This window comes from Molossus molossus, unplaced genomic scaffold (genome assembly GCF_014108415.1).
Source record: "Molossus molossus isolate mMolMol1 unplaced genomic scaffold, mMolMol1.p scaffold_m16_p_20, whole genome shotgun sequence".
Classification (NCBI taxonomy): Eukaryota; Metazoa; Chordata; class Mammalia; order Chiroptera; family Molossidae; genus Molossus; species Molossus molossus.
This window is the reverse complement of record NW_023425356.1, coordinates 13363618-13376571: the sequence shown is the minus strand read 5'-3', so window position 1 is coordinate 13376571 and position 12954 is coordinate 13363618. Positions and strand designations below refer to the sequence as shown.

General features: G+C 43.0%; 1 protein-coding gene across 7 annotated transcripts in view; it reads right to left on the bottom strand.

The window, feature by feature from the left end:
* The window catches only part of HIPK1 (homeodomain interacting protein kinase 1), a 53213-nt gene extending 41957 nt beyond the window's left edge, over positions 1-11256 (bottom strand). For 5 of the 7 annotated variants that reach the window (XM_036272297.1, XM_036272300.1, XM_036272302.1 and 2 more), the window contains exons 1-2: positions 11136-11256; positions 399-1476 (exon numbers count right to left, since the gene is read on the bottom strand). In XM_036272297.1, coding sequence (XP_036128190.1) covers positions 399-1474 — 1076 coding nt within the window. In that variant the 5' untranslated portion in view covers positions 1475-1476; positions 11136-11256. Of the gene's footprint in view, positions 1-398; positions 1477-10576; positions 10667-11135 lie in introns of those variants that run through there. The other 2 variants (XM_036272298.1, XM_036272303.1) reach the window with 2 other exon arrangements.
* Between the last annotated feature and the right edge of the window lie 1698 nt (positions 11257-12954).

Sequence of the window (12954 nt, the reverse complement as noted above, 5' to 3'; positions counted from 1 at the left end):
CAATTTTATATAGGGAACTTGAGCACCTGTGAATTTTGGTATCTGCAGGGTCCTAGAATTAATCTCCCACAGATACTGAAGAACAATTTAAGTTTTGGGGGAATAAAAAGTTACACGCAGGTTCCCCCTAACCACCATGTTGTTCAAAGATCAACTACATAATTCAACTAGGAACAACCTTCAGAATCAGAAAACTAACTTTTCTAGTGTTAAATAAGATTTCAGATATAAAATAATGTTACTTATAGGAATGCCACACACTCTAACTAAAACATTATCCTGTTTCTATCTTGGAATCTATAAATAAATGCATTGTTATACGTAACCTTATATAACATATATTAAATATAAAGACAGATCTCGAGTCTAAGATAAACTTTTTAGCATTGACCACTTGCCTGTAGTAACGTGACTGTAAGTAGGTTGAGCACACAGCCTTGGAAACGTGACTAGCAGAACCAAAGTCAATGACCTTCACTCGGTAGGGTTGGCGCACTGGATCGACCAGCATTATATTTTCTGGCTTAAGGTCGGCGTGAATCAGACCAAGGCTCTTGAGCTTCATCAGGGCTGTGGCCACCTGCTGCAATATTGGTCTGATGTATTTGAGTGGCAGTGGACTAAACTTGTTCTGCTTTAGAAAATCATATAAATTCTGCTCCAGCATCTCAAACACAAGGCAGGTATGATTCTTATGCTGAAAGCACTCATAAGAACGGACAAAATTATACTCATCAGCATTTTCACTGCTTAGGCGGGAAAGGATGCTCACTTCAATCTGTCCTTGTCTGGCATAAGAGGGGTGGTTCTTCAAGATTTTAATAGCCACAATTTCCTTGGTGCTCCGCTTCCAGCACTTAGCCACCTGTCCAAATGTTCCCCGGCCTAGGAACTCCAAGACTTCATAGCTATTGGTCATAGAGCAAAGAATCTCATGCTGTACCAGCTGGTAATCCCCTTCTCCGCTGGAACTGCTACTCTTTGTGGTCACAGTGGTGGTCGTGGCAGCAGCACCCACCACAGTCCTGTTTTGCAGCATGAGAGGGGGATGTTCTTCTATGATTTGCACACTACCGTTGCTGTCAACTTCCTCACTTTTTCTTTTCAATCCGCATTTTTGATATGGCTCAAGCAAGGAAACGTTGCTCCTGTGAGTCAGGGTCTGGCTGCTTTGGAAGGTTGATGTAGCAGCACTGGCTGAGCTGTCGGCGGCTGTTACAACAATATGCTCCACGGCAGGGGCTGGGAGGAGAAGGCCCTGGTCATAAGCAGGGATGTTGAAATTTGCTACCTGGTGAGAGGAGTTGGCTTGCCCTTGTGTGGCTGGGAGGGTTTTGCTGTGGGTATAATATTTGTCGTTGCTGCTCTGTCCAGAAACATCCCAGCCAGAGGGCTCTATTTTCAGTTTCTTCGCACTGCAGAAGGCACTCGACGACACTGATGGGGGGGAAAACACCTGCAGCTGTGATGCCATACCTATTATCAAGAGAGAGGAAGAATCAGACCCTCAATTTTATACAACCCCTCAATTAGTATATCAGAAAACTTTTTGTTTAGAAAACCACCAGTAAACATATCTGGTTGGGTTTTATTTTATTCATTTTCCAAAATATGTTTCCTGTTATAGAAGAATAAACTTTTCGATCTACTTACACATCCTTAAACACTCTTCAAAACTCAGCAATAATAGGACATAATGTTAAAGGAGTATAAACATCTACAATGGTTTATAAAATAATAACATAGTAATAGTTTAGACGATTATCACTTACTATGTTCCAAGTAGTAGTCTAAGCACTTCACATGCATTCCTCATTTAATTCTTATCACAACCTTTGAAACAGATACTATCATTTCCATTTTACAGATGAAGAAACTAAGGCATAGAGTGGTTCAAGTAATTTGTCCAAAATAACATAGCTATTAAGTGAAAGACAGCGTTATCATTCAAACCCAGGCCCTGTGGCTACAGAGCTCATTTCACAACTCTGACTTCATTCCTGCCCTGTTTAACTTTTTAATCAATTATTTAAATTTAGACATAGATGGCATACCTATAAAATTCACAGATGAGCCAAATTTGGGCAGGATACGTAATATTAGTAAATAACAGGTCCAGAAAGATGACCGTAGGGTAGAAAGCATAAGGCAAACCCAGCAGATTAAATTTAACACAAATATAGACTACTTAGGTCCAATATATGACTAGTACAAAGCACAAGAAAAAGAGATACAAAGTTTAGCATTAAAATATATGAAAAACACCTTCAATTGGTAAGAGAAAGATTATGTTATAATGTTCCCCTCATGTAAAAGGCTAATTCAATCTTGAACTATATTCACCGAAATAGTGGCCAGAACGTGGCAGATAATGTAAAGGCTATCCATTCTGCTCAGATCATGCATAAAATAGTGTCTAGATCTATCCACTACATAGTAAGTGGACCATTGATAAACTGACCAGAAGAAAGTAATTAGAATGATACAAAGCCTGGAGAGGATCTTCTGAAGAACAATGGGAGTTACAGTCGGCCCTGTTTATCAATGGTTAATCAGTTCCATACTCTACTGTGATAAATGAATTTCTGTGAAGTAGGATTCTTTATTTATATACATACTATGCTATATTTGAAAAAACCACGATAGAGTGAAGCCGCGAAAGTCCAAGTGCGAAGTGGCAAGGGACGACTGTATTCTTTTTCCCCTCACCTGAGGATATTTTTCCATTGCTTCTCAGATAGAGTAGAGGAGAGGGAGAGAGGGAGAGAGAAACATGGATGTGAGAGAGACACATCAATTGGTTGCCTGAACCCAACCAGGGCCAGGGATGGAACCTGCAACCCAGGTACATGCCCTTGCCCAGAAATCGAACACACAACCCTTCGGTCCATGGGCTGACGCTCTAACTGCTGAGCCAAACTGGCCAGGGCAGGATGTTATTCTAAAAAAAAAAATAAGGGGAAAGGGCATAAGGATAGCCCACCTTTCTGTCCCTGAATGTCCCATTGATACCTCAGGTTTTCAGTAAACCCAAAAACTAATCCCAAAGTTAGTACTTTCAGAATAAAGTCCAAATATTTGACATGGCATACAAGCCATTTCATATTTCTCTTCTCCCTTCGCAACAATATAGCCTTCAGATGCCTTGGGGCTCTATACTAATTCCTCTTCTGTTGCTCCAAACTTTTCCTCCTTTCAATAACTACTTCCCAAGATTAGTCATTTGCAAAAGATTCTCAAATCTCTCTCTCTAACCCAGACTTCTCTATCTTGAGCCCCAAATTCTTATTTTTTTATTTTATTTTATTGATTTTAGAGAGAGAGAAGGAGAGTTCTGTTGTTCCATCCATCTTATGCATTCATTGGTTGACTCCTATATGTGCCCTGACCAGGGATCACACCCAACTTTGGCATATTGGGAGGACACTCTAACCAACTAAGCTACTTACTGGGCCAGGGTCCCCAAATTCTTACTTCTAAATAACCACTCAAACACAGCAACCTGGATATCTACAGACACTTCAAATTCAGTATGTCCAAAATTAAACTTACATGCCTCCACCGGTTTTCTATCTCAATTATGAGATACCACCATACACCCAACACCTCAAGGCAAAAATCAGGGAGTCAATGAGTCTGTTTCCTCACCTATAAAATACTGATAGCAATACCTACTTCGTGGGGTTATTGTATGAATTTAAAGATCTAAAACTTGTAATAGTGCCTGGAACTCATTTACTATTATTGTCCTGACTCATTCATCTCCCTTATCCCCCATATCTAATCTATAACCAAATCTTCAATTCTACCTCCCAAGTGTATCTCAAATCAGCCATTTTTCTCTACCCCTATTGAAACCACTCTAGTTCATTCAAATGTCCAGTAGTCTCCAAACTAATCTTGAATTTTGAATGTGGGTAGGGTGGGGGAGTCTTATGCAAATCAAATGACTGCAAAATCTTCTCCTTCCTCCTTCCTCCCAGGTTGCTATAGTGCTTTGGGGATAAAGTCCAAAATCCTCAACCAGCTTTAAAAAGCTCTCCAAAAATATGGCTGCTGTCTTCCACTGTCTCCCCACCTTGATTCTTGATTCTTCCATTCTAGCTATACTGCCCTTCTAATTCAACATAGATTTTCTGCTGGGAAAACTGTTCACACACACACACACACACACACACACACACACACACACAGTACCCTGTTCCTCCTTATAACTTGAAATTATTGACTACATTCCCTAAGGGCAGTTTAAGTTCCATAAGAGCAGGTACCACATCTGTCTTATTCCTTGTTCTTTACTCATATTAGCAGAACCTACCAACTCTGGCAATTTACAGACAGTCAGTATATGTTGGGTGATGTGACTCCTGCCTACCAAAGGCATAACTACTCCCTACCATTCACATTAAACTGCAGGATTTTCAAATTGCTTGTTTTGGTTTTCAGTGTCCCTCCCTTTTATTTGTGCAGTCCTAGAAAAATGGGGGAAGTCTCCACTCCAATACACATAGTATAATTTTACTAGTCATAAGAGAATAAACACATAACTAGAAAGGAAGGAAGCATGACAAAGGATGTTACAGAAAATAAAAAAGCAATGTGTACATTTCTTCGTGCCTGAACACGAATAAAACCCATCTGCACTGGACTAGACAGCTGGAACAAACAAATCCTCAGCCTTCAGTTTCTAAAAATTTGGTCTGGATTTACTTCAAACAAGAGTTTCCATAATTTATATGAATCTTGAAAGGAAAAAAGTGTAAATTAAAGGCTGGTCAGTGCAGTTTAACTCCAAGGTTATGAATTTACAAGTCGATTTGTTCTACCAATATCATTGACATAATACCAAATTATAATAAAAGAAAAATCTGAAACCATGTAGTAGTGCCTTTACAAAATTTACCTATTAAAATACATGCAAAAATATTTGTCATCATAAAATTGAGCCCATTTTGAAGAAGAAAGGAAGTAAATTTGTTTTCCATTGTATATCTGTTGAGCTACTAATTTTAACAATCTATCAAAAAAACATGAGTACAACCCTTGTGTGCCTAAAAGTATTTAGTAAAAGAATTGGGATATAAAATTTGCAATTTGTAGCTATGTCTAAATTTGGGGGCTTAAAATAATACTGAAAAGAATTCATAAAATGTAATAGCAATTTTTTTACAGGATGTTCATAACTAGACACTTTTTAAAAATACTGCATTTACCAGAATAATGTTACTGACAACTTTTCACCAATAAACAAAATAACAGATAGTGATGGTCTCAAATCTTCACATTCAGCACTGCAAAAGCCACAAGTTCTAGAAAACTTTTCTGAAAGTTTAAATATATAAATGAATATAATTCTTATTCAGTAAAACAAACTTCAGTCCACCCACAGGAAAAGAACAACCCAGAATTTCACTGGCCCTCCCCCACAGCCAGGGTGTACAGTACACTTAAGTCAATATCATGCCACCAGGACTCTCACAGTGTGGCTGAGACTCATGCTGACCTCAACCAGTGCAAGGAGAGAATACAGAAACAAAGTTGCCTACAAAAATCAACACTCTTACTTATGTAACACTCCGAAATCCAACTAAAAAGAGCCATTTCTAGACACAGTATAAAGATACTATGTTCCACTAAATTTGCCTTTGCAAATGGGGAGGCAATTTTCTTCCCAGGTTGAGAATCTCCCAAAGAAAAAATATGGAACAGAATTAACACCAGAGGTATCAGACGACGCTGTTAAGGAAATGACAAGTGATCCTTGAACAATGTGGAGGTTAGGGGTACCAGATCCCCTGTGCAGTCAAAAATTCCCCAAAACTTTAACTACAGTACAGATATTTTCAACTTACATGAGAATAGCTCCCAATAAACTAGAAGTTATTTCTGACTTCCTGAAAATGTTGCACCTCAACTCCAGGAATAAACTACTTTTTTTTTCTTTTATTGATTTTTAGAGAGAAAGGAAGGCAGAGGGAAAGAGATAGAAACATCAATGAGAGAGAACATCGACTGGCCGCCTCCTGCATGCCCCCCATCGGGGACCAGGCCCACAACCTCGGCATGTGCCCTGACCGGGAATCGAACTGGCAATCTGTTGGTGCATGGATCAATGCTCAACCACTGAACCACAATGGCCAGGCAACTATTCTTTTCATTTCAAACCTGACTTTCCAAGGATTTAATTATCTAAATATGACAAATTCGCCCACTGCATTAATCCTGACCTAGAACTAAAAGGCAAAAGGCTACTCATACTTGTACTACTAAAAAGAGAACTGAGTCTTGCTAGAATCCAAGGCTTTCAAAAACAGGAAAATTAATAGCCCCCCCATCCCCACTCCCTGCAATGGTCAACAGCATTTATTGGATGCCCCACACTCACTGCAGATGGATAATCTTATTATAAATCATTCAAATATTATAACTAGGAATGGAACAACTTGGTATAAAACCAAGGTAATTATTTTTCAGTGTTCTGACCTTAGTCTTCAGTAACTTCCATCTTTTCCCTGACACACCAATAATATATTCCTACTGCTTTTGCTTAGTGTCATCGTTGCCTCTTTGATATAATTTAACAATTGGTCACCTAAATAACCTAAAATCAGTACTGTGTATTGATTTCTTCTTCTAGCACTTGTCCTCAGCTGACGTGTACCCAGATGTACATATTCTCTAGCACATGACAGATAAAAAGCATTCATATCATTAAAGTAGGTAAACAAGAATGTATGTTTTGTAAAAATAAAGCAAGACAAGTTTGGCAAGAAAATTATTTCACCAGACACCATCTCTCTACTCCACCCATTTTTCTCTACCCCTACTGCACAATTCTGGACTTACTTCAATAGACTAACCTGTCTGTCCCAAACTGAACTCTCAAGACTCCTTTTTATGCTTCTTTCTCCCAATTCATTCTTCACCTCACAAAAATGCGTTATCTGTCTCCCACTTAAAACCTTCAGATAAAAACCCAAAACCTGTAGCTGGGATCTCCAGGCCTTGTAAGATCTGGACCCTGATTAGTTTTGTAGCCTCATTTCATTTACCCTTTCCCTCGGTACTCTCTCTTACAGAAGTACTAAATTTCTCTGTGTTCTTACAGTAGGCCTTGCCTTCTCCTGACCTAGTTCCTTCACACATCATATTCACTCTCTAAACTTCGTTTTTCCCTTGGCCTCCTTTTTTCTAACTTATATTTATCCTTTTTGTCTCCTCTTACAGCTCACTTTTTCAGTGTGGCACAGGTTGTTGGTTGGGATAAAAATCTCCTCTCTCCTTTATCCCAGGCTAGACTATGGTACCCAGTCCCTCTCCAATAGGAAGTGATATGTGTGTGTGTGGGGGGGGGGGTGCTTTCATGTTCCTTTCCCTTTCCACCAGCAGGAACTCATGGACACCCAGCTTCCACCATGAAACCACACCCAAGGGACTGCAGAGCAACAAAATGGAAAGAACATGGGTCCCTGAATGGTCATGTAGAGTGGAGCCGCCTGCTCGTCAGGAATGCTCACTTCAACCTGGAACATTCAGGCTGTTACATGAGAGAAAAAATACATATATTATTTCTTTTTTTTAAGTTTTTTTTTATTTTTTTTATTGATTTGAGAGAGAAAGGGAGGGAGAGGGAGAGAGAGAGAAACATGGATGAGAGAGAACATTGATTAGCCACCTCCTGCATGCCCCTCACTGGGGATTTGGCCCACAACCTGGGCATGTGCCCTGTCTAAGAATCGAACCAGCAACCTCTTGGTGCATAGGTCGACGCTCAACCAGTGAGCCACACCAGCCAGGCAATACATACGTTATTTCTAAGTATAGTGATACAGGAGGAAAAAATAAGCTTGAAACCCTAAGGACATCATTTGAATCAAAGCTCCCCACCCCCTTTCCTGTAGCACTTCCTTCATATGGAACCTTGTGAAACAAGCCAGTTCCCCAACTAGTTTACAAAAATAGGGTGTGAAACAGGTGGTGTTATCTGACAAAGAAATAACTCTACGATTCTATGTAATTTCTAGCCATTTAAACCAATTTTGTAATATTTTGGTAAAACTGGCTGAGTGGTGCTCTCCTTCTAGGTAGGACATTGTTTCCTAAATTCAATAGCTCTCTTAGATTCAGAATGACAAATCTAGAGTAACAGAAAAAAAAAACAAAGTAGATGCTTTTGGTGTTTGATTAAAAAAAAAAAAAAAAGTACTCTCAGCACATGCACAGGACAGTCTATAAAGTTTAAAATAAAGAAAACTATATCTTAAGTTTAAAATAAAGAAAACTATATCTTCCCAGCATAATGAGAATGTCAAATTAAAACAATTCAATCTGAAAGAGACACTAAAAGAGGACCCTGTTTAGATCAGCCAGCAAAGACCTGAGAAAAACAGAACCTAAGCAAGGTAACTACCATTTGGCAGATGGAAGGTGGAAAGGGCTCTTTCAGATGAATGAGATAATTTTTGCCAGTATGCCAGGGGATGTGGAAAAATGAAAAACTGTTTAGAGTTAGGAGAAAATCAGAATAAAAAATGTATTTGATTGGAGAAGACAACGGCAAAAAAGTACAGGGATTCTTACAGCCAAAACAGACCTCACAATACTCTTTCTAAAACTCCTTAATACCAAGATGAGAAAAAGGAGACCCAAGAAAGCCAAACAAGTTTTACAGAGTTAATGAGTAGCGATGCTGGCAAAGAACTCAGGCCTTCTGATTCTTTTTCGTTAGGCTCTCTGGGAAAGCCACTGTACCAGGTGTCCTTGAATCCGAAAGAAACACACATAAGTTTCCCTATCTTCCAAGAGCTTAGAATGTTGCTTCGGTGATATGACACGCAAAAAAGAAAGAGAAAAATATAAAACAGGATGTAAATTTCTTTAAGTGCCAAATAATGCTCTATAAAAATACATAAGGCAGTTAGGGAGCTGGGAGATTCGGAAAAAACAGAAAAAGAATCAAAAGCAAATCAGTGATTGTTGAGTGATACTTGAAGAGAAAATGATTTTGATGACTTGTGTTCAGAATGGTATGAAATGTAAGGGAAGAAACTGGAGAGGAATTAATAACCATAACTTTTTTAAAACTAAAAATAATAATGGATAGATGAAAATAAAAGGGCAGAACAGGAAGTTCATGTTTACAAATTACTTCAAATTACAAAAGGACCAGTTACAATTATAACTAACAACAAATTTGCACAAGTTCCAATTGTCAGAAGTTTACAAGGCAGGTTTGGCTTGCTGATTTCTACCAACACAACCACTGAGAAAACAAAACCACAGAATGAAAGAATTCTATTTTCCTGAGAATTGTGAATTTTGAGATTATCTTTTTTTCTTTCAGAAAGGAATTCTGGTTTCGTTTTAAATTTCAAGTTAACAATCAACTTGCTCTACAATGCATAAAACTACAAGGTCCAAAATTAGGGTAAACTGTTCATGAAAACGTCATCAGCAAAAGTCCTACTTACTAACCAGAGCCAGTATATTTATGAGATCTCATTCACCATTTTAATCATCTGATGCTTTAGTGGCTTGGCTGCCTCTAGTTCCAACCACAAGTACTTTACCAAAATATCCTTCAAGCCAGGAACAGTATCTTACGGTCAATGATATCCTTCATCATACCATCATACCAGTATTATAACACAGAACCCTGAGGTAATTACATGTAAAGATCCCAAATCACCAGCTGAATAACAACCATTAGGTAAAATGACTTGCTAGATTTTTTTTAAATGTTTTACAGAAAGCTTTAGACCTATATGTGGTTTGTCAAGATGGCCGAGTGGTCTAAGGCGCCAGACTCAAGCTTGTCCTTCCCGCACTCGGGTTTCTAGACCTATATGTGAAAAAAGCTGGTAATAATTTGCATCCTCTGTAATCTTAGAAAAAAAAAAATACACCAAAAAAAACAAAACAAAACAAAAAACTGCAAACCAAGAATCAAAAATAGCTTTACACAAACAAGAGCAAAATTGTAGGTTTTGCTGAGGGCATCAGCCACTTAATTTAACCTCACTTCATCAGGAGCAGGAAGCCACACTGCTGTTTTCATCAGAGTTACTAGGAAACTAACAAGATAAAAGACATATTGGGCAGAAAGGGATATAGTTGAAATGAATATTTTGATGCAATTACTGAAAATTCCCAAAGCAAGCATCTAGGGCTGCCTCAAAATGGGTCCATCTACAACTGGGCCAGTAGTTTAAGTGGGGGAAAGACATACTAGAGCTTGGGGTTGTTTTTCCCCTTCTCCAGTCCCTCCTCCCTTCCCCCACCTAAACAGGAAAGAAAGCGCGCCCAGCATAAACACAGCCTGTGCTCCCGGATTGTCACAACAAACTGGAGGTCAGATCAGCGCTCCTGGAGACCGAACTCCAGGTCTTGGTTGCTAGGAACAAAAAGGGCCTCTTTCCCAGAGACCGGAGAACAGTGTGGGCCTTACCCAAGAGTTTTGGTTGTTTCCTCACCCTTTTTATTTTTTTCTTAAACGAAAGCTTTGGGACAGTGACAACAGACAGCAAAAGTTTCCCTCTGAGCCAGACCTCTAGATCTGCCTCGCACAGATACATACATTCGGTGGGCTGGTCCCACGGCGTCCCCCCGTCATTACAAACGACAAACGCAACGACTCAACACCATCCGCGGGGAGGACAGGCAAGCTCCACACCCACCCCGCCGCCGCCGACCTTTCCAGACACCGCTTCCAGGTCCCAGCCGGCACAGATGACCACCACGGCGGCGATCGGCCGCGCCGCGAAATGCACACGCACCAGCCACACAACCGGGAACCTGCCACGACAGCCGGGAAAAAACCGGCCGGGTGAGGAGACGCAAGGCGGCCCCCTGTCATTTGAGGACAACAACACGCCCAGGAAAGAAGTGGCAGGAGGCAGGGGGAGTTGCCCCGAAAACAAGCCCGGAGCCTCCCCTCTTTCCAGGGGACGCAATCCCCTCCGCGGCCGAGAGCGGCCGGGCCGCAGGAGCCGGCGCCCGGTCCCGGGTGGGGGCCCCCAGAGAGGCGTCCCCCGCAGGCCAGGCGCCCCGGAGAGCCCGCGGCCGGGCCGGTCCCCCTCAGGGAGCGGAGCGGAGTCGCTCCCGGCCCAGGACCCTTCCCGCCCGCGCCGACTCACCGCCGGTGTGTCTGGTTCTCAGCCGCGAGCTGGGGCTGCCGTGAGGAGGAGGTGGCGGAGGAGACGAGATCCGGGGCCCCGCCGCCGGGTCATCATACCCCCCGCGCGAGCCGGCCCGGGCCCCGGCCCCCGCCCCCCGGAGCCGTCCCCGCGCCCGTCCCGCGGGGGGAGCCCCCTCAGCCCCCCGCTCGCCCCGCCGCCCGGGCCCTGGCCGCCGTCGCCGCAGCCTCAGCCCCGCGCGCTCCCGCCTCGGCCTCCCGCTGCCGTCCGGGGCCACCGCCGGGCCCCTCACTCCGCAGCCGCCGTTGTCGCCAGACCCGACGAGCTGAGCGCCGAGCGGCCGCCCCATCCGGCCGGCCCCGCCCCGCGGGAACTGTTCACCCGCCCCGCGCCATGACACCTACTGAGGCGGAAGTGCCCGGGCGCCGGCGGACCAGGGCGGCCTATCGTACTAGCGCGACGGGGGGCCGGGGGCCTCCGCGGGGGCCTCCGCGGGGAGCCAGCATGGGCCCAGGGCGGGGGCCGGTTCCCCGACCCTTCCCCACCGACCCGCGGTGATCTAAAGGTGCTTGGTGGCGGGAAGGGGTCCACCTGTAAAATGTCAGCCCAGCCAGTGTGACATCACCACGGTTTAGTGTGACACCCCCAGAAATTGGGCAGCGCGTGGGGAGGCAGTGCCTACGCGGGAAGCCCCCCTGCTGGGGAGGGAGTACCTCAGTGTAGGCTGAAATGTTTCGTTGCCATCTACAGACGATCTAACGGAGTGGCATCCGCGTGTGGGTACACCAAGAGGGGCTCTCCCATGGCTACCTGGGGAACCTGTATTTGCATTAGGAGGTGAGAAAAAATAGCTGTGCTCTGAACCAACCCCTTAAAACATGCAGTGAGTGGAAGCCACCATACTTTTTTGCCTCTACCAGGAGATAGTAAGTCTGGGTACTCAGAAACAATGCGTTGGGCACCCAGCGTGCTGAAAAGGTTGGCACTGCGTGAAAACTAGGTTACCCTAGTAGAAAGAGACAGACGCCAACTCCCAGGGTCAAGAGCTTCTGTAGGGTTTCACATACACCTCCAGCTGTATAAAATGTTCTGATTCCTAAAGTGGAGGACATTTTTAGGGAGACAGTAGTATAATTTTTCCCCATTCCCCAAATGCTAGGGGCTGCAATGAACTGAGCCCTAGAAATGACTGTCCAGCACCCTGGGTACCTGCATATGCTCTTTGAGAAAGGGGGCAGAAGTGGCTTAGGCAGGATCTACTATAAAACTATCTTCCTCAGGTCTCACTCAGACGTCCTTGACCTCTTGGGATCCCCATCTGCCCACACAAAAAAGATAATTTTGTGATGATATGCTTAAGTGGTTAATACCACCTTTGGGTTTCTCTCCTGGTTTAACACCACTGGGAGCAGTTCTATTTTATTGGGAACAGGGAAGTTATTTCCCAAGAGAACCAGGGTTAGCAAAACAGGACAGTTCTGTTTGCTTATTTTCACAGAAATAGAGAACATAAAGTCCTACATTGGGCTGACCTGGGAAACATCAAGAAAGAGAGTGAGTGAGCATGCTCACATGGCAAGCTAGGAAAAAGGCAGAACTTGAGTTCTGGGGTACAGCAGATCCTGCTCCCAAAGCAGGCTGCAAACACACTTGTTGCTTCCCATGCCTTGGTTCAACCCAACTCCATGATGTAAGTCTAAGCTCCTACTAGCCCAAGTTATGTTCCTTTCCTCTTTTCAAACACATCTCAAAATTCACCCCTAGGGAGTGAATTTGTTCAGTTCTGCATTACCATTTGACTACTTAATTATTTATTTAT